Genomic DNA, 27985 nt, shown 5'->3' on the forward strand with positions numbered 1-27985 from the left:
CATTGTCATGCTGGAGGGTCATGTCAGGATGAGCCTGCAGGAAGGGTATCACATGAGGGAGGAGGATGTCTTCCCTGTAACGCACAGCGTTGTGATTGCCTGCAATGACAATAAGCTCAGTTCGATGATGCTGTGACACACCGCCCCAGACCATGACAGACCCTCCACCTCCAAATCGATCCCGCTCCAGAGTACAGGCTTCGGTGTAATGCTCATTCCTTCGACGATAAACACGAATCCGACCATCACCACTGGTGAGACAAAACCGCAACTCGTCAGTGAAGAGCACTTTTTGCCAGTCTTGTCTGGTCCAGCGACGGTGGGTTTGTGCCCATAGGTGACGTTGTTGCCGGTGATGTCTGGTGAGGACCTGCCTTACAACAGGCCTACAAGCCCTCATTCTAGCCTCTCTCAGCCTATTGCAGACAGTCTGAGCACTGATGGAGGGATTGTGCATTCCTGGTGTAACTCGAGCAGTTGTTGTTGCCATCCTGTACCTGTCCAGCAGGTGTGATGTTCGGATGTACCGATCCTGTGCAGATGTTGTTACACGTGGTCTGCCACTGCGAGGACGATCAGCTGTCCATCCTGTCTCCCTGTAGCTCTGTCTTAGGCGTCTCACAGTACGGACATTGCAATTTATTGTTGTGGCAACATCTGCAGTCCTTTAGTGTCCTAAGTTTTCAGAACTGTGGCCTTATTTGCCTATCGTCTGTAAGATGTTAGTGTCTTAACGACCGTTAAGTTGAGAACAAGTTCTCATTTACAATTGCGACCTGGCCAAGATAAAGCAAAGCAGTTCGACAACATACAAAAACACAGAGTTACACATGGAGTAAAACAACATACAATCAATGATGCAGTAGAAAAAAATAAGACTATATACAATGTGAGCAAATGATGTGAGATAAGGGAGGTAAAGGCAAAAAAAGGCCATGGTGGCAAAGTAAATAAAGTATAGCAAGTAAAACACTAGAATGGTAGATTTGTAGTTTGAAGAAAGTTCAAAGTTCAAATATAAATAATATGGTGCAAAGGAGCAAAATAAATAAAATAAATAAATACAGTAGGGGAAGAGGTAGTAGTTTGGCCTAAATTATAGATGGGCTATGTACAGGTGCAGTGATCTGGGAGCTGCTCTGATAGCTGGTGCTTAAAGCTAGTGAGGGAGATAAGTGTTTCCAGTTTCAGAGATTTTTGTAGTTCGTTCCAGTCATTGGCAGCAGAGAACTGGAAGGAGAGACGACCAAAGGAGGAGTTGCCTTTAGGGGTGACCAGAGAGATATACCTACTGGAGCGCATGCTACAGGTGGGGGCTGCTATGGTGACCAGTGAGCGGAGATAAGGGGGGACTTTACCTAGCAGGGTCTTGTAGATGACCTGGAGCCAATGTGTTTGGCGATGATTATGAAGCGAAGGCCAGCCAACGAGAGGGTACAGGTTGCAGTGGTGGGTAGTATATGGGGCTTTGGTGACAAAACGGATGGCACTGTGATAGACTGCATCCAGCTTGTTGAGTAGGGTATTGGAGGCTATTTTGTAAATGACATCGTCGAAGTCGAGGATTGGTAGGATGGTCAGTTTTACGAGGGTATGTTTGGCAGCATGAGTGAAGTATGCTTTGTTGCGAAATAGGAAGCCAATTCTAGATTTAACTTTGGATTGGAGATGATTGATGTGAGTCTGGAAGGAGAGTTTACAGTCTAACCAGACACCTAGGTATTTGGAGTTGTCCACAAATTCTAAGTTAGAACCGTCCAGAGAAGTGATGCTGGACAGGCGGGCAGGTGCAGGCAGCGATCGGTTGAAGAGCATGCATTTAGTTTTACTTGTGTTTAGGAGCAGTTGGAGACCACGGAAGGAGAGTTGAATGGCATTGAAGCTCGTCTGGAGGGTTGTTAACACAGTGTCCAAAGAAGGGCCAGAAGTATACAGAATGGTGTCGTCTGCGTAGAGGTGGATCAGAGATTCACCAGCAGCAAGAGCAACATCATTGATGTATACAGAGAAAAGAGTTGGCCCAAGAATTGAACCCTGTGGTACCCCCATAGAGACTGCCAGAGGTCCGGACAGTAGGCCCTCCGATTTGGCACACTGAACTCTGTCAGAGAAGTAGTTGGTTCATTGAACAAGCATGGGAAACAGTGTTTAAACCCTTTACAATAAAGATCTGTGAAGTTATTTAGATTTTTACGAATTATCTGTGAAAGACAGGGTCCTGAAAAAGGGACATTTCTTTTTTTGCTGAGTTTATATATACTGTATTGTAAGTATAATCCAGCCTAAATCCAACGTAGGGCGAGGTCCTCCTGCCTCTCAGCACGTCAGCCTGGTCAGATGTTATGATCAGAAGAGGCATGTCTATTTCATAGTCATCTTGCAGGTTTGAATCTGAGGTCTGTTAAACCAAACACACCCACATATTCAGGAGAACGTTGTCGCAGTTGAGTAATAACAACATTGCTTGTAAGTTACAGGTAGACTTTATTGAAGAGCCTTTCAAACATGTTTCATTCACAATCTTTACAACAGTATACCCAAACTAATTTTGAATCAAGTGCCATGCCAACTTGGTTATTTTGGAATTATACTGTGTGGTGACATCTGGAAAGATCTCTGTGATCTTGATCTGTCTAGTCAATTGAAGTGGCGTTAGAAACGAGTGCAAATGTTTCCACCAGATAGTTCTACTTGGAAACAGTGAACATGAATAAGTAGTCTTGTGCTGAATTGCCTGGTGATGAGAGAGGTCAGCCACAGTCAGAGGTGCTCACAGAATCTCCACTCACTCCACTCATGATGCACTCCAGTGGAGGCTATTGGTTACTACCATCAGGTTTTACCCTTGATTGTTCATGGTCTTTGGTCACATTATAAACTGTTATTTTTTTCTTACTCTTTGTCTATACACGTTGCGATGTGTTAGCACCAGAGCTCTAAAGCAACTGAGGACACATGAGGTTCCATGAGGACACGGACGTTTTGAACGGATCTTGCGTTATCTTCTTATATCGCAGTATATTTGCTGTTACAGAAGCTGATTCATAATTTGAGACATTGATTCAGAAATCCTCATTTGGAATAAGTTTTCATTTCCCAGGGAGATAGCCATTGATGGATTTCCCTAGATCGACAGTGACAAGCTTTGGCCAAATGGCTCGACTGACTGAACCACTGATTATGACAGACCACCTAGCTTTTTCATTCAGCTCGGCTGTAGGACCAATGTAACCTTACACTGGGGTCTCAGAGTCCGACACTTGTCAAGAAGAACACACACACACACACACACAAATGTTGTTTTGCTCCCGGAGGACCATGAACGGTTCATATTGAAGAGAGAATTTGGACTACACTGCAGTGACTGCTGACTGCTCTCTCTAGTGAGGCTGGGGGATATATGGTTACTGTAATAATTCTGGATCAACCACCAGCAGATCCAAGGGGTTTTGTCCTTCCAATCAGGTTCTCTAATGATTGTGACCTGGTTTGTCCCGACGTTAACACCTCCAGGGGCTTCAGGATACACACAGATAGGGTTTAGGTCCATTAGCATATTACTGTAGGAGGAATTACAGAGTACCTTAGTCTAGCTAGCTGCCACTTATATTTGTACACTTATAATGCACTTTTCGTTATACAACTGCCACAAAAGGCTACAGTGTGTGCATTTAAAAAATGTAATAGATGAAAAACAAATACTAATACATAGTAGTTTATACTGCATTTCTGGAACTCAAAGATGCTTTATTCAATCGGAGTTTGATTAAAATAGGACTCTGCAGTTTGTCTTGTGTAATTGCGATTGTTTTTTTTTTTGGCATGGGACCCTGTTCAGGAGGATTTGTCCTCTGTTTTTGCTCCGTCTTAGGATCTTCTGTTTTTGTACTAGGCATGAGTAATTTTAGAGTGTATGAACTCTGCATACACGCAGAGCTTGAAGTCTGGTTTTACTCTGTGTAGTACTTCATATATCATACTCTGCATTTATGCTGTTACCAGACACCACTCAGAGGTTTGGAAATACATATTTGGCTCCAGTGGATAAGTGTTATTGATATTGCTGGGGTCAGGGATTGGTCGTTCTATCTGCTTCAGTCTTCTCAAATTATAACTTTACTAGCTACCTTCATTTTGTTCTTCCAAAATCTTTAACTTAGCCTGGTCCCAGCTCTGTTTGTGCCTTTGCCTACTTCAATGTCGTTGTCAAGCCAAATTACAATGTTTGGCATGGCAATTCCATAAGGAGTTGGCAAGAGAGCAAAAACAGACTAGCACCCAGGCTAGCTTTGACTGGCCTGTCAGATGATGTCTTTATTTGTGTTGTATTGATAGTCTTGCAGGCATAACTACACAACAGGAAATGCCACACAGTATTCTACAGTACAACTATTTTGGGGGGAAATCAGAGTGAGGAAACAAACAAAAATAGAGGCAGTATTTCACACTGCTACGTAACATCATTTTCTCCGGGGAATTGGACACTTGCGAATAACCTAGCCAACAATGTCATCATATTTTCATTTCTAAAAATCCAGTTAAGACACTCCCTTGTTATGACGAGAGAGGATTAAGGGATTAAATGTAATTTGAGTTTAACTGCCCCCTCCAATTTCTTCACTTCTTCTCCAGATGTTAGAAAATGCTCAAATTGAATCAAAATACGTCGGCAGATGAAACCACTACAATGATTTTGTTCACAATATACTCCTACTAAGGACAGGGATTTTCAGATTACAGAAATGCTTTATTCTCTTTTCATGATTCGTCCCATATGTGTGTTTATTAATCCCAACATGAGTAGGCCTAAATGTTGGAGCCCTACATGTTTGATGATATCCCTCATAGCCTAAATACTGGAATGCTACTTCCATGTTTTGTATGGACATCTGTTCAGTTCATCGAGGATTTACAATAGCTACAATTCAGCAGGGAATTCAGCATTGCCTTTATACAAATGAGCATTTATCAGTCCTTCTCTCTCTCTCTGAATTATAAGGTTCCTGTCTGCATTTTTGTCTACAATTGAGTTTTTGACATAGCCTTGTTCTGTTCATATTCTCTACCTATACACTTTAGTACTCTCAAATACCCCAATTCATGTTGTTCAATTAAAAAGAATACAAGATTAAAATAGCTCTCACCATTCAACCCTATTAGGGTTCATCATTTTAAAGCCATTTTTACAGATAGAACCTTGTAATGCTAAGGACGTGTGATCCTGTTCAAAGTTGTTTTCATACTACAGCTATCCAGTAGAAAAACCTTCTCCAGTTTTTTGTCATGGTCCTTTGAGATGGTTTTGACCCGTTGTAGACCATAGGTTTTGTGCATTTCAGTGGGTTAACTGTCTTGAGACAGCTGTGGTTGTAGAGTCCAACGAGAGAGTGGTAGTCAGGTATGTGTCAAGAAAACGGGCGAACCGTAGGGACCGTTCTCTAGTTTTACAGGCTGATTGTGTTCAACTGAGTTTGCGTGAGTCTGAATGGGACTGCAGTAGAGTACAGTGGTACTAATCCAGACCCTCTCCCACCATTTCACCCCACTAATCCTGCCTTCAGCCCAGGGAGGGGGGGCTTCCTACTGTCCTACTGATGTTACCTCTCTGTCTGCTCCTGTTTTAGCCCCTCTAGCGTTGAATGATTTGCAGTGAAATAAGCGTTCCAAATGTTCCTTTCAGTAAACTCTTAAAGGCAGCTGTACAATAGATGTTTAGGCAAATTTTAGATGTCAGTTTGCTTTTGAATGGAAACTAACTCAATCATTGTCTGGGATTGTTTGGGTTTGTCTTGCTATCCCTTACCATCTCTCAGACAGGCCTGTTGTAGCTGGATCAGCTGAGTCCTATAGAGTGTGTTATTGTTCTTTGAGGAGGTTTTGGGCTTTAATATGTCTTTCTCAGTCTAGTAGTCAACTCACGCAAGTCCCGTATGCCAAGTGAGTGCAATCTACATCTGGGATGTGATGTAACTACAGTCGTATTCTCTCTCTCTCACTCTCACTCACACTCACATGAAGCACATGGAACATTATCATCACACGTGTGTGTTTGTGTGTGACAGCCCTTAATCCAGGTGGAGGGAAATCATTCTCCCATCTGGCCCATGTGTCACAGAGTGTGAGGAGAATCCTCCTGCAAACCCTGGTGTGCATGTTTCTCACAGAACACAAATCTCACTTCACCCCTCCCACAGTCAGCGACACTGGATGGGGTTTCAACACCTACTGCTTACAGTACAGTCAGTACTATGCGTCCCCTATTTAACACCATCTCTGAGAGGGTATTACTGTACACTATACAAGCAGGAAGTCTTAAAGAACCATGACTGTGTAATAAAACCATGAGAAGTTGTGCACCTAAACTTAGATCTTGTGTTTGGAGAGTGTTTGAATGTAAACCCAATGTAAGTGTTTGAATACACAGAATGTGTATTGAAATGTAAATAAAGTACTCTGAAACACCCAAAGTGGTTCTTTATTTTGAATATTGGTGTTTTTAAGAGCGTTATGAAAACACTTTTTGGGGTTTCAGTACATGTAAAAGGCAGCATAAAACACAAAACCAATGTTTCTCATACAATCAACGGTTTAGAAAAGCAAATGGTTTATAGCCTAAATATTGATTTATGATAAGGGCCTATGGAGAATATTTTTTTGGTGGAATTCCACCTTTATTTTTCAATGCTTTATTTAGACAGATTAGAAACAGGAGGGGCAGTAAAATGGTACATTTCGGTGGAATTTCACCCACTTAACCACACAGCCACACTAAGAAATTATTCTGGGGTGAATTGACATGGACAAAAAATAAAAATACTTATTTGTATTATTATTATTATATATACTTTAAAAAAATTAAAACAACAACTCCCATCAGTGGGTGCTATGGTCAGTGGGTGTGCTCGCCCCCATCCGCCCCTAGATGCCAGTAGGGTGAAGCCCCCTCCCCCGGCTCAAAGGGATTTTCCAAGGGCGGTAAAGACCAAGCCCCGCCCGACGCTCTGGCGGCCATGGAAACCAGCGCACCCATAACCAACATATACTTCATCAAAATAAATGCAAGTGGTGCAGATCCCATGCTCTAGCGCTAACTCACCCGGCTTAGACACATCACCCCTCTCCCCACCAAAGACTGGGGTTCAACTCCCCGCTCCAACCATTCAGTCTGTTTCTCCCACCTATCTGTATCCCCTCTGTCATTTCACAACTCTCAATAAAGTGTCAAAATACCCCCAAACGATTTTATTTTTAAATGTATGCAAGTAATTTCAATTATTTCTTATTTTCATTTAACCAAAATAATGTAAGAATAAATAGAACTTAACATGTTTCTCGAAATGTAATTATCTTTCATGAGGATAACCAAAGAGAGAGAAGTTTTTGGTTTTAATCACTTTGCATTTCTTATCTTGTCCCGTGATTCTTTCACACAATGTTGTATCCATTGAAGGAAGAAACATATATTTTTCTCTATAAATATAATGCTTGTTGTACCATGAGGTGTAGAAGGTCGGGATGAACAGATATCAAAATCACCTGGCAAAATGACGTTCAATGAGGACAGCACCCATTCCCACAATGTAAGACACAGAAGTGCAGAATCCTCAATTCTTGCTGTTTAACCGCCAGTTATTGCTGGTGGTTTGAACACTCTGCCTGCCAAAACAGTATAAAAAGGTCAATTGATGAAATACGTAAAACAATGTTAAACTTTAAGACACTTCCCACAAAGTGATCTAATTCTGCACTAGACAGGATTCAAAACATTATAACGGTGTTTAGAAGCTTTAGAGAGAGGAAAAGACACCAACAAAGAAGGTATCTAATTCTGCACTAGACAAGATTCAAAACAGCAACATAATGTTTTCAAGCCTTTCCAGTAGCGCTCCCAGTTTCTGGCAAGGTGTTGCGCAACACTTGATTAAGTGGTGTTTTAACACACCATGTCATGTTCAAAACATCTCAGGATGATGTGTTTCAGTACTCCAGCTAAGTTAAGGTTTTGTCTCCTTCAAGTTGATGGCAGCTCAGTTGCCACACATTTTGGTGTTACAAAGCACTTCAAAAACAAAATGTAAGAATGGGAAGCATAGAAATAGTGCACATAAAACTTATCTACCACATCTTAGACTTGCTTTCAGGTAGAATGATATAACTATAACCCACATTTCTATGTGAATTTGGTCGCTCAAAAAGTTACATATTGCCACTTTTGTAGGCTAAGGCCCTCCGTAGATAGACTAAAATGTTGCCGAGTAATATCATTATTTAGGACTAGTTTCGCTTGGTTTATTTCAATCATTCCAGACTCAGACTTCCAGACTTGTGGCTGTGAACTTGTTGTGTTCAAGGACCAGACACCTTACATAACATTGTGTGTGGCCTTATGCACAGCTACTATGTACATGATCAGTTGTCAGGAAAGCCACAGGGCTCTAGATACAGTACGTCATGTGATAGATAGTAAGAGTGCTGTTTGTTCCTTTCCTCCACAGATTCCTCATGGTCCTAGTGTGCCTCATCTTCAGTGTCCTGTCCACCATAGAGCACTATGCCGATTTCGCCAGCGGAACTCTCTTCTGGATGGTGAGTGGATTTGTGATGGATTTCCTCTCTTAGATTTTTTGTTGTTGTTGTATTGCAATACCATCCACATCCACATGATGGGAGTAGGACATCTTGGGTGGGAAGTAGACTAACCGCCATCTTAAATTCATCTGATTTCAAGCTCAGTGTTCAACAGTATGATAAAAGTAGTGAACCTCAAATGAAATGGAAAGGATATATAAAGGCACATGAAACTCTACGTCTATTAATCGTCGGCATGCTTCAGAACTTATTGCTGGGGGGGATTTGGTTCATGTGGATTCTATCGGCCACTCTCAGTACTATCAGTCCTACTCTCACAGGTAGACAAATACTGATATGGGTCAGGATAAGGAATTTGCATCATAAACACACACGCACACACCTCCCCAGTGTGGGGGGGGCAATCAGAGGACGGGAGTGTTCTCTAAACTTTCGACCATCAGCCCTTTAGAGGATTCACTGGCTGCTGAGTTATTCATTTATTTACACCCTGGAAGAAAAACTCTATTCTCAGCAACTTGATTAGAACTCAGAAAAAGTGAGTGCAAAGCCCAGTGGGTAGGACAGAGGACCGAGCTGGAACATTTTGAGCTAAAGCAGTAGTTACGTTAGACTTAGAGTTTGAGTAACAAAACGTGGTTCAAAAAGACACTTGTAACTCAAGACACGAGCGTTACGAAACCTACAAGAGACCGTATTAGAAAAGAAAACTGGCGGCAATGTCCTAAGGATGACATTTGACACTCAACTGTGTAACCCCATTTATATGTGCACCTGCATGTGTGTGTGTGTGTGTGTGTGATGTCATTGTGTTTGTGTATGCCGTGTGTGTGTGTGTGTGTGTGTGTGTGTGTGTGTGTGTGTGTGTGTGTGTGTGTGTGTATGGAGTTTGTGTCATCGTGGTGCGTATTTGTTGTGGAGTGGCTATGCGAGTTCAGGGTTAGCTGACATTCATGAATCAGAGCGTGCTTGTTTTGGATGACAGAGAGGACATTAGTCCTCGAGGATATTTGGCTTTCAAGGCGGCTGCCAAAGTAAAGCTAGCCAGGTTCAGCAGGGCGCACCGACATCCATCACGTTTCACACGCTCTAGTCTCTCCTTTCCTCTCCCGTTCTCCAGTCTACTCCAGGTCCGCTGATGTCACAGCTGTGCGGCACAGTGGCACCATCAAACACCTGATCAGAAACTGGCCTCTACCATCATTCCACCATTTTAACACAGAGCCCCATGTAAAGGGTTTCACATAGCCCAATCCAGCTTCCATCCATCTGATCACATTTAAAACCTCTGGATCAGCTCCATCCTAGTTTTATGAGATTAGGGAACACTATTAAATGAGCTGTTTTCTGCAAACGTCTATTTACCGTTTCATCACACCGAAATCTCTGAAATCTGCTCGACCCATTTTAGAATTTTGGCGATTTATTGTAATCTTATTTGATTCTCCAAATTCACCCGTTTTTTTTAATGTAGTAATTCAATTATTTGACTGAGAAGAACCAAAACCAGTTAAACACCTGGCTTTTTATTCTCAGCCAGCACTGACCCAATCTGGTCATTCGTCTATGTTTCACGTTCCTGTTCCACTCTGATTTGGACATACTGTATGTCACGTGTCTTGCTTAGGTTTCTTTAAGATCTCACAACAAGCCATGGTGACAAACAAATGGACTTATCTCCTAGAGATGCTGGCCACTGGGGAGCAGTCTGAACAGGTGTGGGGAAAATAGCCTTGCCTGGAAGGACACTGACACCTTTAGACACAAATACCCACAAATATACTGAACAAAAATATAAAACGCAACGTGTAAAGTGTTGGTTCCATGTTTCATGAGCTGAAATAAAAAGATCCAAGAAATGTTCCATAAGCACAAAAAGCGTATTTCTAGCATCCTTGTTAGTGAACATTTCTCCCACAGGGAGAATGCACTGTATGCTAAATCTACACAACAGTGCTATTTGTTCCTGTAACATCAATCCAATCCACTGCACAGTATAATTTATGAGGAAAGGAAGGGCACTGTCACTGCAGTGGTAGTACGTGAAAATGTCTATAGGGTGAGTGACAGTCAGGGGATTGTTTTTGTGACTATGGAGCTCTGTTGTTGCAGCAGGACCTTGGAATTAGGTTTCGTAAGGGGGGACTGGTAGGGAAGCCAGTTTAAGCAAGCAATGGGACGGCCACCCACACTGGGACGGCTGTTGCTGAGCGTTAGGTTGACACAATATTATGGAGACATGGTGCTAATGAAAAAGATATTGGTTCATTAGGACTTATCAAGTCGTGTCACACCTACACAAAATGACACACATTCAAACCTCTACGATACGTGTGAGCGCGGATGCTCGCACAAACGCACACACACACACTCAAATGTTGTTTTTGCTCCCGGAGGACCATGAATGGTTCATATTGAAGGGGGAATTTGGACTACACTGCAGTGACTGCTGACTGCTCTCTCTAGTGGGGCTGGGGGATATATGGTTACTGTAATAATGCTGGATCAACCACCGGGAGTTTTGTTTTAATCAGATCCCAGAGTTCTTTTTTTCCTTCCAATCAGGTTCTCTAATGGTTCTGACTGTCTTTTAACCACCCAACAGATGTGTAAAGGGCTCCCAACACAACCCAGCTCATTAAGATTTATCCTACCTGCACATCCTGCTGAGGCTCTGTCACAGCCATGACGCTCAAATCACTGAGCCTTTGACCCTGGCTCAGTGTGCTCTGTCATCAGAGATGCTATCAACCCATTTTCTGGGTGGGCCTGTGTGAATGGCTCCCTCACCCCCAGACCACCTCGGTCTCTCTGTCAGCACAGCCTGTCCCACCAAGCTCTTATCACGCCTGAGATCTCAATGCGTTGCTTGGCACTGGACATAGAAAAACACTCATATCCCTCTCATATGCTGTAGTATGAAATAGTAAATAGATTGTGTGTAGAAGTCGTAGTATATTGCGATTGGTAAAATGCAGTAGTCTCAATGGAGTAGTTTTGAATGCTTTGTGTCTTCCCCCTTTCTTCCCCAGCCCTGTTTTCCTGACTGTTGTCTATAACTTCTTATGTTCTGGTTGACAGGAGATTGTCCTGGTGCTGTTCTTTGGGACAGAGTACGTGGTGCGGCTCTGGTCCGCCGGCTGCAGGAGCAAATATGTGGGGATCAAGGGACGACTCCGCTTCATCAGGAAACCCATATCGATCATTGGTGCACCTGGCTTCTACTTTATTAAATCGCACACAACTGTGCCACATGCAATCCGACAGACGCTGTTATTACATGGTCCCCCCCCCCTTCTTCTAGTACTATTTCTACTGTTACTACTTATGTTAATGGAAATTTAAACATTTGAAGATGAGCTAAATGCTAATGTGTTGAGGTGCACAGAATGCATTACAGATGGTGTCTGTTTCCTTTGTCCCCCCCCCCCCGCCCCCCCACAGATCTGATAGTGGTTATTGCCTCAGTCATAGTGCTGAGTGTAGGTTCCAATGGCCAGGTGTTTGCCACATCTGCTATCAGGTAACTGTGTACGTTACAAATAACAGTGTAATAAAAGTGTCATATCTTGTGCTGTACTGTAACTGTGTTGGCGTTGCTTAGTGAAACGGGCGGAAGAGAGCTGAGGTATAGGAGGCTCTCTCATTGGTATAGGCTCAGGTTTGATTGACATCGGTTGCCTTTTGTCTCTGTGGTTACAGGGGGATTCGCTTCCTCCAGATTCTACGCATGCTGCACGTGGATCGTCAAGGAGGAACATGGAGGCTTCTGGGATCTGTAGTCTTCCTCCATCGACAGGTGGAGAGCCCTTTACATCCCTTGGGGTCATTTCATCTCATAATTATGTGCAGTATGTGCTCACATGAAGTTAAATATCGCAAGGTCGTCTGGAGCATAATGCTGTTTTAAGTAGAGTGACTTGATCTACCTTGATCCTACTTGATCTTACTTGATCTACTTGTTTTTTTTTACCTTAAGTAGGCTTCTTATAAATCCTCAGTCAATCAAACTGGTGAAACTGAAAATGCAAGGTAAATGAGATGCCTTAAGACGAGGTTAGTCATGGCTTTGAAAATGAAAAACAACTAGTGTTGGACATTTGTTAACCAAATAAGGACACACCCTGTGGTCAGGTGATGGGTGCACATTGCTGCCATTTCTTCTAGAGGATTAGTACAGTTGTTCTGTTTGAGTTGCCCTTCCTCCTGCCTCCTGCCTAGCCTGTCTGGTTATGGGCAGACATCTATCCATGTTTCTCATGCTACATTACCACCAGTGATTACCACAGTGCCCGGTGCGCACTCACAGATTCCTCTGATACTCTCACTGAGACCCGCAAGGCTTTATAAGGAGAGAGAGGTAGAGAGTCAGGCTCAACAGCTCTTCTTTACTCTTATTATTATTATTATTATTATTATTATTATTATCTTGAACTGGAACTGTGATGTGCAATGGGTCCACCGGTCATCTTTTAGTGTTGGTGTTAGGGTTACATCAATAGTCAAAGGGAGCTGACGTCTTCTCTCTGTATGAAATGATAGAGAGATATAGTGCATTGGAAAGTATTCAGACCCGTTGATCCTTTTCCACATTTTGTTTTACGTTACAGTACTTTGTTGAAGCACCTTTGGCAGAGATTACAGCCTCGAGTCTTCTTGGGTATGACGCTACAATCTTGGCACACCTGTATTTGGGGAGTTTCTCCCATTCTTCTCTGCAGATCCTCTCAAGCTCTGTCAGGTTGGATGGGGAGCTACTTTCAGGTCTCTCCAGAGATGTTCGATCGGGTTCAAGTCCGGGCTCTGGCTGGGCCACTCAAGGACATTCAGAGACTTGTCCCGAAGCCACTCCTGCATTGTCTTGGCTGTGTGCTTTGGATCGTTGTCCTGTTGGAAGGTGAACCTTCACCCCAGTCTGAGGTCCTGAGCGCTCTGGAGCAGGTTTTCATCAAGGATCTCTCTGTACTTTGCTCCGTTGATCTTTCCCTCGATCCTGACTAGTCTCCCAGTCCCTGCCGCTGAAAAACATCCCCACAGCATGATGCTGCCACCACCATGCTTCACCGTAGGGATGGAGCCAGGTTTCCTCCAGACGTGATGCTTGGCATTCAGGCCAAAGAGTTCAATCTTGGTTTCATCAGACTAGAGAATCTTGTTTCTCATGGTCTGAGAGTCCTTTAGGTGCCTTTTGGCAAACTCCAAGCGGGCGGTCATGTGGCTTTCTTCTGGCCATTCTACCATAAAGACTTGATCGGTCACTCTACCGTAAAGACTTGATTGGTCACTCTACCATAAAGGCGTGATTGGTGGAGTGCTACTTTCTGGAAGGTTCTCCCATCTCCACAGAGGAACTCTGGAGCTCTGTCAGCGTAACCATCGGGTTCTTGGTCACCTCCCTGACCAAGGCCCTTCTCCCCCCATTGCTCAGTTTGGCCGGGCAGCCAGCTCTCGGAAGAGTCTTGGTGGTTCCAAATTTCTTCCATTTAAGAATGATGGATGCCACTGTGTTCTTGGGGACCTTCAATGCTGCAGACATTTTGTGGTACCCTTCCCCAGATCTGTGCCACTACACAATCCTGTCTCGGAGCTCTACGGACAATTCCTTCGACCTCATGGCATGTTTTTTGCTCTGACATGCACTGTCAACTGTAGGACTTTAATTTGCAAAAATGTCTAAAAACCTGTTTTCTCTTTGTCATTATGGGGTATTGTGTGTAGCTTGATGAGGAACATTTTCTATTTAATCAATTTTAGAATAAGGCTGTAATGTAACAAAATGTGGAAAAAGTCAAGGGGTCTGAATACTTTCCGAATGCACTGTATGTGTTAAATTATTGCTGTAGCCTTGATCAAACGATGTGTAGTAATGATACATGTTCCGGATGCATTTAATTTTAGTTCAGTTCATACCTGCTATGTAAAATGTGCAAATAATTTCAAGAAATGCATTTAACATCAACACATTATCTACACATTACAACTGACATACTACACTCGGTGTGTATTTCCTCTGTTGTAGGAGCTGATCACCACGCTGTACATTGGCTTTCTGGGGCTGATCTTTTCCTCCTACTTTGTGTACCTGGCGGAGAAGGATGCTGTGGACGAGGAGGGCAAGACTGGCTTCTCCAGCTATGCTGATGCCTTGTGGTGGGGCGTGGTAAGGCATAGTAATAGCATAGCATATGCCATATAGCAGACACTTTAAAAAAAATTCAAGGCCACTTTTAGTAAAGTGTGTTGTGTATACATTTGAGCATACAGTTGAAGTCGGAAGTTTACATACACTTAGGTTGGAGTCATTAAAACTGGGTTAACAAACTATAGTTTTGGCAAGTCGGTTAGGACATCTACTTTGTGCATGACACAAGTAATTTTTCCAACAATGGTTTACAGACAGATTATTTCACTTATAATTCACTGTATCACAATTCCAGTGGGTCAGAAGTTTACATACACTAAGTTGACTGTGCCTTTAAACAGCTTGAAAAATTACAGAAAATTATGGCATGGCTTTAGAAGGTTCTGACAGGCTAATTGCCATCATTTCAGTCAATTGGAGGTGTACCTGTGGATGTATTTCAAGGCCTACCTTCAAACTCAGTGCCTCTTTGCTTGACATCATGGGAAAATCAAAAGAAATCAGCCAAAATTGTAGACCTCCACAATTCTGGGTCATCCTTGGGAGCAATTTCCAAACGCCTGAAGGTACCACGTCCATCTGTACAAACAAAAGTATAAACACCATGGGACCACGCAGCTGTCATACCGCTCAGGAATGAGACGCGTTCTGTATCCTAGAGATGAACGTACTTTGGTGCGAAAAGTGAAAATCTATCCAAGAACAACAGCAAAGGACCTTGTGAAGATGCTGGAGGAAGCAGGTCCAAAAGTATCTATATTCACAGTAAAACGAGTCCTATATCGACATAACCTGAAAGGCCGCTCAGCAAGGAAGAAGCCACTGCTCCAAAACCGCCAGAAAAAAGCCAAACTACGATTTGCAACTGCACATGGGGACAAAGATCGTACTTTTTGGAAAAATGTCCTCTGATCTGATGAAACAAAAATAGAACTGTTTGGCCATAATGACCATCGTTATGTTTGGAGGAAAAAGGGGGAGGCTTGCAAGCCGAAGAACACCATCCCAACCGTGAAGCACGGGTGTGGCAGCATCATGTTGTGGGGGTGCTTTGCTGCAGGAGGGACTGGTGCACTTCACAAAATAGATGGCATCATGAGGAAGAAAAATGATGTGGATTTATTGAAGCAACATCTCAAGACAACAGTCAGGAAGTTAATGCTTGGTCGCAAATTAGTCTTCCAAATGGACAATGACCCCAAGCATACTTCCAAAGTTGTGGTAAAATGGCTTAAGGACAACAAAGTCAAGGTATTGGAGTGGCCATCACAAAGCCCTGACCTCAATCCCATAGAACATTTGTGGGTAGAACTGAAAAAGCATGTGCGAGCAAGGAGGCCTACAAACTAAGTTGACTGTGTTACACCAGCTCTGTCAGGAGGAATGGGCCAAAATTCACCCAACTTATCGTGGGAAGCTTGTGAAAAGCTACCCAAAATGTTTGACCCAAGTTGAACAATTTAAAGGCAATGCTACCAAATACTAATTGAGTGTACAGTATGTAAACTTCTGATGTGATGAAAGAAATAAAATCTGAAATAAATCATTCTCTCTACTATTATTCTGACATTTCACATTCTCAAAGTAAAGTGGTGATCCTAACTGACCTAAGACAGGGAATTTTTACTAGGATTAAATGTCAGGAATTGTGAAAAACTAAGTTTTTCTCACATACAGTTGAACTTCCGACTTCAACTGTATGTGACCCCAGCAGGAATCAAACCCACAGCCTCTATTTCCATCTCTGTGGTTGTTTTGTGGTGTGTGTCTGTCAATGTCCCCCTTTACCTTGAGTGGTTCTGGAATACCGTGAAGACACAAATTCCTAAGCCAGTTTCAGTCACACAAAGCTATTGCTAGCCTTAGAGAAAGATGTTTTGTTTGAGGGAAATAGACAAAAGGTGTCAGGAGTTAAGTAGATGATGAATACAGACATAGTCCTGAAGCTTCAATAACACACAGGGGGTTCTTATTGGACATTTTGAAAATGCTGCCCACCCTAGTTGGGACCAAAGATTGAACTACACTCAATGACTATACATTTTTCCATTTGTGGCTGATGCGTGAAGTAGTTGGTGCAATACTCAGTCTATAAGGAGGCAGCTTATGATGTTGTGCCCATGCTGTTGTGGCTGTTTCCATCAGGTTTCCATCCGTGGCGGGTCAAGTTTCCAGTTCAGTTCATTAAACTGTTGAATGTAAAGCTGTGGGTAATGAGAAACCTGCGGTAGTCTTGTGCTAGGGGGATCTATACACCACAAAAGACTGTTTAATTAAGACTGTTTAATTAAAACTGTAATTGCAGGATTACTAGCTGTTTTTTGATGAGAGTTAGAACGGTTCAGGTGCCCAATGAAACCAAGAAGAAAAGCAGTTTTTTTGTGTCTCGCAGCCCACAATGAACAAAACAACCAAATAGGAGCTTTGCTCTCCTTTGTTTCTCACAGACTGTGAACTTGAGACTTGTGGTATGCCGTGCCAATAGCGTTGGTCACTCAACTCTGGTTTGTGTGTGTGTTTCCCAACGTATTCCCTGTCAGCCTGTTTTCAATTGTGGGATGTGCAGGGCACAGCTGTAGGACGGGCCCAGAGCCCACGGGCCAATGGCATGATTCATATTCCCCGTCTCTTCTCTCATCCGCCTCTCACACTCAGTCCATCCAAGCAGACGGAGGTCGTTCAAGGAAGGGTGTTTGATCCGGAGCTTCACCACCACTCTACTCAACCTCTGAGAAAAGATATTTGGAGAGAGAGACGGAAAAGTGATTGATTTCAGGAAGGATAGGGAGAGATAGAGCGAGAGCAGCAGTGTGCCATTTACATTAACTTAGTTTATGGTGTGATGCCACACATAGGGTCTGTGGTGTTTACTATGAACCATAGGATGGCCTGCGTGGTATGGCAATGAAACATACTTAGACATAGAGAGGGAGAAATAGACCTTGCCCCAGTGAGAACTCAAGATGGTCTGTTTGACCTGTGTGAAGACATGTAGAGGCTTCGCCACATACCTGGATTGCAGCGCTTACACCAGGGCCCAGTTTTTCAAAAGTTACATGTTACGTGCATAGAAATACAATGAATAGAACGGACGAATCATTGACTTTAATGGGGACTTCCGTTCTATTCATTCTATTTGTATGATAAATACATCCAGATAGATAACTTTTGAAAAACTGGGCCCTGGGGTTTGAATGCGGGGGTGATGTTGAGTGGACTATTCCACACTGATGTCAGGCCTATTGTTTAGTCATACAATTTGTAGATGAGGATTAACCACCCCCTCTCTCCCTCCCTCCTACTCGGCTTCTTCCTCTTTACTCCCAAAGCCTTTTAAGTATCTCACCTTACATCACCCTCTTTGTGTCAGCACACAGCACATGGTCACACGGCGCCCCAAAGACACTCCACTGTAAGCCAAGTGCTTCTCTCAATGTGTCACAATTGGCTCAGCTTTCAGAGTGATTGTACATGCAAATGCAGGGGGATCTGTTTTCCTCTCCCGCTCGGCCGAATTCCTCCCTTCACCGTGGATTAGTCCCAGTCAGAATCGTATTCCTATTGAGTGAAGTTCAACTGTTGAATAGTGACAGATATGGAGTGGGGCCAATAAGTCTGATGAACTTTCTCTTCATGATCTGGCCCTTGTTGTTATGGCCAAGCTGAAGGAGCTGTGAAAGCACTGTGTTCAATGACCTCTTTACAGCCAAGCAGCTCATTATTATAAACGCGTTAAAAACTATTTTCACTTCTTTAGTTGACAGTTAAATGGATATGTAAATGTTATAAATATATACTAGGAAATTATCATGTGAATAAAAATGAAAGTCAGTGTGTGGAAACATTGCCTTGTTTTCCCCCTAACGTAGAGTATCATCCCATATCTACTGTCTTTGTCCCCAGGTGACAGTGACCACCATTGGCTATGGGGACAAGGTTCCTCAGACGTGGATAGGGAAGGCCATCGCCTCCTGCTTCAGCGTCTTCGCCATCTCCTTCTTCGCTCTTCCTGCAGTAATTACCCCTCCTCCTCTACCTCCTTAACAACCTAAATAGCATAATGTGTGCATAATACACAATATTGTCTTCCATCAATACTGTGTTACATTTTTACATTTACATTTTTTGTCATTTAGCAGATGCTCTTATCCTGAGCGACTTACAGTAGTGAATACATACATTTCATATATTTCATGCATTTTTTTTTTTGGACTGGCCCCTGTGGGAATCGAACCCACAACCCTGGCATTGCACACACCATGCTGGCGTTGCAAACACCATGCTGTAACAACTGAGCCACAGGGAAGGCGTGTTGTCTGTTGTGCAGCTCCAGGTCCTTTTCACTAACTAACTAACTAACTAACTATCCATCTATCCATCTATCCATCTATCCCTCCCTCCCTCCCTCCCTCCCCAGGGTATACTGGGCTCGGGCTTTGCTCTGAAGGTACAGCAGAAACAGAGACAGAAACATTTCAACAGACAGATCCCGGCTGCAGCCTCACTAATCCAGGTACAGACAGACAGACACCCACCAGTCAATCACTCACTCTGTCCTGTCTGGGATCTTAACAGCCGTGTATAGGAGAGAACATGTATAGTAAAGAGTGTATACTTAGAGCTTAAACAGAGTAATGACATATGGGACGTACTGTAGACCATTGAACCTCTCTACACTCTTAGAAAAAAAAGGTGCTATCTAGACACCTAAAAGGGTTCCTCGGCTGTGTCCATAGGAGAACCCTTTGAAGAACCCTTGTTGGTTCCTGGTAGAACCATTTTGGTTCCAATTACAATCGTTTTGGGTTCCATTGGGAACCCTTTCCACAGAGGGTTCTACATGGAACCCAAAATGGTTCTACTTGGTACCAAAAATGGTTCTCCAATGGGGAAAGCTTTTTTCTAAGTGTGTAGGAGCTGGGCTGGTCTGGGCTGGTCTGGGCTGGGCTGGTCTGGGCTGGGCTGGGCTGGTCTGGTCTGACGCACATCATCTTTGATTTAGTGCACTCATGTAACAACTCCAGGCTAGCAGGTCAGACAGGTTGAATTAAAACATGTCCAAGACCACAAAATCTCCTGAATTCGATCCTTTACAGAACGCATTTGTTCCCTCCAGATCTTGCCAATGTCAGCTTCAGAAAGCGGTCTAGCACAATTAGAGGAGTAGCAGTGTTTGTAGTCTGCATATTCCTGTCCTGGAAAAGGTCCTGTCCTGTTCTCTCCCAGACAGAGACGACAGGCAAATAGCATCCGCTTTTATTCGCCAGGAGCTGGCCATCACAAGGATTACATTGACTCTGGACATACACAGAAGCCCACAGCTGCATTTACAAAGATAATCCTTATTGTTGTGACATTTAGAAACATAGAGACACTGAATAAACATGATGACGATGACGATGATGATGGTGCCGAGCTAAAATAGGAATGGGATTTTTCACCAAATAATGCCAGGCTGAAGTTGTGAAACAGGGAAGAGTTGTCTCTGTCAGGGCACGGTGTTGTACTGACATACTGTAAGCTGTTCGCCACTTAATGGTTAAGGTTTGGATAGGTCTGATTCCAGATCTGTGCCTAAGGCCAACTTCTACCTAGCGCTGAGAAAATGTCCAGGTGATCAGCTCACCCGCTGGGTTTACCCTGGTCAATGCTACGATTCAATCATTTATCACACTGGTTCACTGTTTGTGTCCATCCTCTTCCTCAGACGCTGTGGCGGTGCTATGTAGCAGAGAAACCAGAAGGCTGTCCCGCCACCTGGAAAATGTACGTCCTCACCGGAGACTACATCCCTACCATGAATTCTGAAAGCAACAGCCCAAACCTCAGAAACAAGGTAAAAACTGCATTACCTCTTCAGTTATTAAAAAGAAAAATACAGTAGGTGTATACACACATTATGTACCTATAACCCTGTTCAGAGAGAAGCAACAGTTTGCCTCTGCATTCTACCGATGCACTACAGCTGCTTCGTCAATCAACAGCTAATATATCGGGTCAACCCGTCTCTCGGAGCACATGCATCCCGTCTCAATTTCCAGAGATGACAGAAAGAGAGCTCCCCTCAGAAAAAAGCTGTTTAGTGGGGATATGAGCCATCCATCTAGCAGACAGATAGACCTAGTATTATCCCCTTCGACAATGTGATTTTTAACTTAACTACATTAGCTGTGTGGTGGTGCTTAAAGCATGGAACTGACTGTGAAAGAACTAGTTAAGCACCCCGTCCACTCCCTTTCCCCAGTCAGCAGCCCCCACCCACACCACATACCCCCTACCCCTCGAGGCCTGAGCCAGTGAGCCACCAGGATGACTCCAGGCCTTTGTCTCCCCACACAAAGACACAGTCAGTTGAGATGATGTCACCGCTGCCTTTCTCATGGGAGTAAACCTTTGTGTTGGTAGAACAACAACAAAAAAATCTTTGTTTAGCATTGAACCCACACATATTAGGGAGAGTGAAGGCTGCTTCCGTCCCTTTCTGTTTCTGCATGTGACTTTTCTCCTCTCTCTCTCGCTCTCCTCTATCCCCTCTCCCCTCTGTTCCTAATGAGTCATTCAGAATTCAGGCACATTCTGGTATTTGGACAGGACTGTGGGCCAGTCAATGGCAGGAGACTGTGTGTCTGTCACTGAGTAAAAATCATTCAGTTTCTATAAAGCAGTCAGTCTATAAAGCTTGTTCTGGGAGACAGAGTGGAGCACAATGAAGGTCCGGAGGCATTCAGAGACTCAAAGAGCTTTGACCTCGGCTAAACCTGCACAGATTAGAAGACATGGCCTAAGTCACCATGCTATAGTGCAGGTAGCTTTGACCAACAAATTGAAATGTCAGAAATGTATTATTTGAAGAGGTTTTAAGTGTGCACGAATCATTGCTTACAAAGCAAATACTGGGGCATCAGCATTATGAATGGTTATGCAATGCAGCATCAATGTTTACTGGACAGCACATGCAATGTCAGCAATAGCAAATGAGGTGATAGTGCTAAAACAACTCTAAGTGCAACAAAAAAAAAACAATCAAACAACGTGTTTATCATACGGACGTAGTGATAGGCCACATGCGATCCTTGGCCTTACCTGTTTATTCCCACAGGACCAGGAGTGACCACATGAACCGGACCAGCGAAACTCCTGGCCCTAATGACCGATGCTGAGTTTGTGTTCAGGACAGTCCCGGTGATGCTCTTCTTGTGCCTCTGTCTCTGTCTTCAGAACAAGCGCTCCAAGAGGAAACTGAAGATGGTCCGTGACAACGGCTCCCTGACCGTCACTGGAGAGAAGAGGATGTATAATCCTCAGATCACCTTCGACCACGTTGAGGATGAAGACGAGAAGAAAGAGGTCCCCTTATTTCTGGAAGAACAGCCAGGTAACTGGACAGTACTGGAAGGAACAGGTTTCTTTACAGTTGGTCATCTTACAGACGCTCCTAATGTTTGGCTTAAAGTGAACATAGATTCCACTGGAAACAGATGTAATTTCAACGTCTTGTTTTGATTCACATTTGGTTGAGTTGTCAACTAACATGAGTTCAACGTGAAATCAACCAAAAAATGTCACAAGGTCACTGGATGTAGGTTAAAAGTTGGGTGGAAAAACTATGAAATTCCCTTACGTTGCTGACATTTAGCAAATATAATCAGTTTTCCACATTAATTCTATGTCATCACATAGATTTCTATTGCTGAAATGATGTGGAAACAACATTGATTCAACCAGTTTATGCCCAGTTGGATACTGCCATATTGGCAGTGGCGATTTTTACATTAATTGCACCATAACAATGAGAAACGGTGCCCACAAACTGTTAGGTCCTACATAAAGCTGTCCCAACAGCAGAGCTTTCTTTTCAGCACCATGCATTGAATCCTTACCACTGTTACACCTGAAAAGGATTTTCCAGTAGATTGCTGACTTGATGCATGACTATGACTGCTTGTCTAGCTTGCTAGCTAAGAATTTGAAAGTATGATGTTGACATGATCAGTCCAGTCAAAGCTACAATAGATATAACATGATTTGACGTAATTGTATCTGTGGCCAATGACCTTGAGCCTTCTTGGATGGGTTCTTCTAATGTAAGTCTATGGCAGCACCCAAGGGAATTGCATTTTCGAGCTCTCCCCGTAGATTTTGCGGTGACGTAGTGTCCACATGAGTGACAGAACACTGAACACAACGCAACTAGAAAACATTACCAACCTCTACGCTCCGTATTTTCCACTAGCTGCCCCACCACCACAGAAAACACTGAGCTAGGCTGAAACACCTGCATTTTGGAACTGCCTTAAGAAAGCAAAAAATAGACCATGTTTGATTTGTTTGTAACTCAATGATATATCTTTATTTACGTTGTTTGCAAACTGATATGTGACACGTATTAATACCAAAATAACATGCAAAACAGCTAAACAGGTTCTGCCCCACCTGCCTTGAATGACTCGTCGCCACTACATACTGGGCATATCTGAACACATTTTGTATAAAGTGATATAGGAAGTAACAAGCTCATTGATATGAGAATGTGTAATATATTGTGGTTTATTTGAAGAGGAACACACACATTTACGTAAACCAGAATAAAAATACTAGAGCTTTGTGGTATTTTTGGTATTTTATTAGGATCCCTATGAATTGTTGCACACAAAACATGAAACATGACATAATACAGAACATTAATAGACGAGAACAACTCAAGGACAGAACTACATATATATATTGTTTAAAGGCACACATAGTCTACATGTCAATATATACACACAAACTATCTAGGTCAAATAGGGGAGAGGAGTTGTGCCGTGAGGTGTTGCTTTATCAGTTTTTTAAAACCGGGTTTACTGTTAGTTTGAGCAATATGAGACGGAATGGAGTTCCATACAATAATGGCTCTATATAATACTGTACGCTTTCTTGAATTTGTTCGGGATTTGGGAACTGTGAAAAGACCCCTGGTGGCATGTCTGGTGGGGTAAGTGTGTGTGTCAGAGCTGTGTGTAAATTCACTATGCAAACAATTTGGGATTTTCAACACATGAATGTTTCTTATAAAAAGAAGGATGCAGTCAGTCTTTCCTCAACTCTTAGCCAAGAGAGACTGGCATGCATAGTATTAATATTATCCCTCTGATTACAATGAAGAACAAGACGTGCTGCTCTGTTCTGGACCAGCTGCAGCTTAACTAGGTTTTTCTTTGCAGCACTGGACCACATGACTGGACAATAATCAAGCTAAGATAAAACTAGACCCTGCAGAACTTGCTTTGTGGAGTGTGGTGTCAAAAAAGCAGAGCATCTCTTTATTACGGACAAACATCTCCCCATCTTTACAACCATTGAATCTATATGTTTTGACCATGACAGTTTACAATCTAAGATAACACCAAGTCATTTAGTCTCCTCAACTTGTTCAACAGCCACACCATTCATTACCTGATTCAGCTGAGGTCTAGAACTTAGGGAAGGATTTTTACCAAATACAATGCTCTAAGTTTTAGAAATGTTCAGGACCAGTTTATTACAGGCCACCCATTCCAAAACAGACCGCAACTCTTTGTTAAGGGTTTCAGTGACTTCATTAGCTGTGGTTGCTGATGTGTTTATGGTTGAATCATTAGGAAAACATCTAACATTTCAGTCAAAAATATATTGGATGCAATGTGTGTTTACCCTGTTAGCGATTATTCCTTGGTAGTAGAGTACAGTTCAACCCTGAGAATATTATGTGCTTATCCTTAGCTATTTACCATTCAGTTGAATGCTCAAGGTGTAAATTGTAAGTAACAGTGAATGTGTTTAAATGTACAGTACAGTATGTCATGTGCGTGGGACATGATACAGTAACGATTTGAAGAATGCTCTGACTCAGCATGCCTATCGGTGGTAAGGTTCTGAGTGGTTGGGTTTGGTGAGTGGTGTGATTCTCTCTCTTCCCCCATAGAGGGAGAGAAGAGGGATGGGGGGGAGGTGTTGTGTTGTCAGAGAGAGAGGAACTGGGGCCCTGGGATAGAAAGACAGACAAGATGGCTGCCACGTGGCTGGGTTAGGCTCCAGCACCAACAGGGACAGGCCAGGCCAGATGGAAGTCATTAGAGTCACTGGTGATTAGAGTTCATGTATACCGTACAAGCGCTTTACTGCTCCACTTGTCCGCATCACTGGCATCAGACACTCACACTTTGATTGATTTTACCGGAAGAAAATGCCAGAAAGTACTTCAAAATAGGAGGTGTTGTGGCAAAAGTCAGTCAGAAAGCTAGTGTTTTGTGTTGAATCAATGGTAACATTCCCCGCAGATGTTGCATTCAGTTACTTAGTATTCACCTTACTGATGTTGCTAACTAGACCGTTGCCCCATGTAACCGGGATGGGGAGGAGGACTTTCTGTGTAAACCCCCGCCAAATGAATCGTCCCGGTCTGGAGGTTAATAAGTGTGCTTTAGGAGTTTTTCCTGTCAAAACACATAATCATAAAAGGAGGGAGAAGGATATTAACGCAGAACGTAACCAACAGAGAAAGGAGTTATGGGGGAAAATGCTATCTCGTTTGGTGCTTAATTGGAGGGATGTAACGGTAGATAATGAACAGGAACATATGTCTTACTGCCTTTGAACTTTAGAGGGGGGGGGAAAAAGCATATTTGTCAATGTATTTTGAGGCTAGTTAGTGGAGCCAAGGCTTTTGAAAGGCTGTCTGTTGATGTCATAAAGACATTTAAGTAGCCATGCTCACCATACTCTCAACAGCATGTTGTCACTAATGATCATGTTTAAATTCCAGGCAGCATGGTGTGCTTTCTGCTGCTTACAGTGTATAAAAACAGACATCTGCCGATTCAACTGTCCCTGGAGATCGTGGGTGTTTATAAAGGTTCTTATCCTGCGGAAACAAACTGTGAACAGTTTTCTTGTTAATGAAAAGTGTTGTTGGAACAGCAATGGCATTGCACTCGCTTATATTAAGAGTTGGTTGATGCTGAAATCTAAGTTTATTGTATGTTTTCAGACCTCAAAAGTGGTCTAGTGTTGAGATGAGTTGTATCCCGGGGCGGCAGGTAGCCTAGTGGTTAGAGTGTTGGACTAGTAACTGAAAGGTTGCAAGATTGAATCCCCGAGCTGACAAGGTAAAGAATTTGTCGTTCTGCCCCTGAACAAGGCAGTTAACCCACTGTTCCTAGGCCGTCATTGAAAAAAATAACTTGTTCTTAACTGACTTGCCTAGTTAAATAAAGGTAAAAATAATTTAAAAAAATCCATGCCGTTGTGTTGATTGATTTCTTTATATACAGTATGTCAAATTAAGGCAGTGGTTTTGAGGACATCATTTTGAGAAGTTCTTTCTTTTCCTCCTCAGTCATCACCCGGATGCTCAGACAAACAGGTGAGCCCTCACCTCTCTACACTAAGACACCATCTCCTACTTGACATCCCTCCATGACCTCCAGTCTTCGTGACGCACTTCAGTTCCAACTCACGCCGTTTTAGGCTCAATCCTTTGTCCTTTTAAGAGATCCTCTGTGTTAATCATTAGCTAGACTGTATTTTAATTAGACTGGAGTTAGTCACCAACCGGAGCAAACTGGAAGCCAGCAGAGAGACAGATGCAGGCAGGCCCTGGACTCCCTCCTCTCCTCTTTACCAGCCTAGCTTGGGTGTTTTCTTTTCTGGCTGTCCTGCCAACACTAGTCGGGGTGAGGGCTGGGTCAGGGGCAGGGGGACTCACCGGGGAACAGGGGGGACTGGGAGGGAGGTTGGGGTGATAAGCGGACATTGTGGAGCTCCAGTGGTCAGAATTAAACTGGGCATTGTTTGATTTAGTCAACGTATGGCTTATCACTCCCCTTATCTGTCTGGCCCTCTGGCCCGGCTGCCGTCTGTGAGAATCTCCATTTTCAATGGGGCGCTCTCTTTCCAGGCTGTCACTCTCTCTCCCTCTCTTGCTCTTTGTCTCTCTCTCTTTCTCTCTCTCTCTCTCTCTCTCTCTGTCTGTCACTCTGTCTGTCACTCTCTCTGTCTCCCTCTTTCTGCCCACCCCCACCATCTCTTGCTTTCTGGCCCCTGCTTGTTTTCATTCTCTGGTGCTCCTAACCCAGTGTGTTTGCTCTGACAGGGCCAGATATTAATAAGCCTGCAGTGTTTTTGTAGCAGATAAGCCCGCTCGCGTCCCCCGGTCCCACTGAATGAGAGAGAAGTGGAGGAGCTGCACAGTACCCCCTGTCCTTAACTTTCCCTCTCTCTTCCTTTCCCTCTCCCCCTTCTCTCTCTCTCTCACTATTTCTCCTTCTCTCTCTGTCTCTATCTGTGTCTCTCTACCTCTCCCCTCTCTCTCTCTGTCTACCGCTTCCTCTCTTTCTCCCTCTCTCTCTTCTCTATCTCGGCCCCCCCCCCCCTCTCTCTCGCTCTTCTTTCTGTGTGAGTGGGTCTAAAGTAACAGTGTAGTCGAAGCTTCCGGGCTGAACAATGTTAAACAAACTGATGGTAAAGGTCCAGAGGGTTCAGTTGCCTTTGCTTTGGTTGGAGTGGTCACCCAGTTCCTGGAACCCCATTTTCTTCCATTCTTTATGAAACTATGCTGACTGTTGGACTGTAGCTAGTTCCCTGCAAAACCTTCACGGTGCAATGGTTTTTAGCTGCACTAACAAACTGTAGAGGTTCGAAAGCGATGTTACCAATCATCATCTTCACAGACTAAAATAACCACTTCTTGGTGTGATGATACCATTCAATGACATACTGTATACTTGATTGACTAGTCAGCATATCTTCTTCCACTGTATTTGTTCCACCTGTTTCTCACACTCCTTTTCTTTTTTTCTTTTTTCTTTTTTTTTTCTTTCTTTCTTTCTTTCTTTCTTTCTTTCTTTCTTTCTTTCTTTCTTTCTTTCTTTCTTTCTTATTGTTCTTCTTGACTCCAGGCGTTCAGCACTCATGGTCCTCTTTCAATCTGAGCTGTCCTGCCTCTCCAGGTAGACCCTCACACTTCCCTAATGGCTATCCTTTACTTTTTCAATTAGCCTATTTTCTTCTTACTTAGTAAATTGGAAGCTGCATTGAACTGAATCCTTGTGTATATCATCAAGACTCTTGTGTTGTCTCCCACAGTTAAGAAAAAACTGGACGGCTCTTCCATGGACATCTCCCGGACGAACAGTTTGTGTGATGACATGGCTTATGTCAGCGAGGACATCCCTTTAACCATGGTGACAGACACAGCACAGTGAGTACCTAACTACCCCTCCATCCGTCACTCAC

At 43.3% G+C, this 27985-nt stretch overlaps 1 protein-coding gene across 1 annotated transcript in view; it reads left to right on the forward strand.

Moving 5' to 3' along the window:
- Window positions 1–27985, forward strand: part of LOC115197781 (potassium voltage-gated channel subfamily KQT member 1-like) — a 245666-nt gene that overhangs the window by 19293 nt on the left and 198388 nt on the right. The window contains exons 3-13 of the mRNA XM_029759575.1: window positions 8496–8586; window positions 11671–11797; window positions 12034–12112; window positions 12292–12388; window positions 14609–14749; window positions 18635–18745; window positions 19149–19244; window positions 20439–20567; window positions 21950–22106; window positions 26088–26114; window positions 27836–27950. Coding sequence (XP_029615435.1) covers window positions 8496–8586; window positions 11671–11797; window positions 12034–12112; window positions 12292–12388; window positions 14609–14749; window positions 18635–18745; window positions 19149–19244; window positions 20439–20567; window positions 21950–22106; window positions 26088–26114; window positions 27836–27950 — 1170 coding nt within the window. The remainder of the gene's footprint in view (window positions 1–8495; window positions 8587–11670; window positions 11798–12033; window positions 12113–12291; window positions 12389–14608; window positions 14750–18634; window positions 18746–19148; window positions 19245–20438; window positions 20568–21949; window positions 22107–26087; window positions 26115–27835; window positions 27951–27985) is intronic.

The sequence above is a fragment of the Salmo trutta genome, chromosome 7, assembly GCF_901001165.1.
Source record: "Salmo trutta chromosome 7, fSalTru1.1, whole genome shotgun sequence".
NCBI classification, from domain to species: domain Eukaryota; kingdom Metazoa; phylum Chordata; class Actinopteri; order Salmoniformes; family Salmonidae; genus Salmo; species Salmo trutta.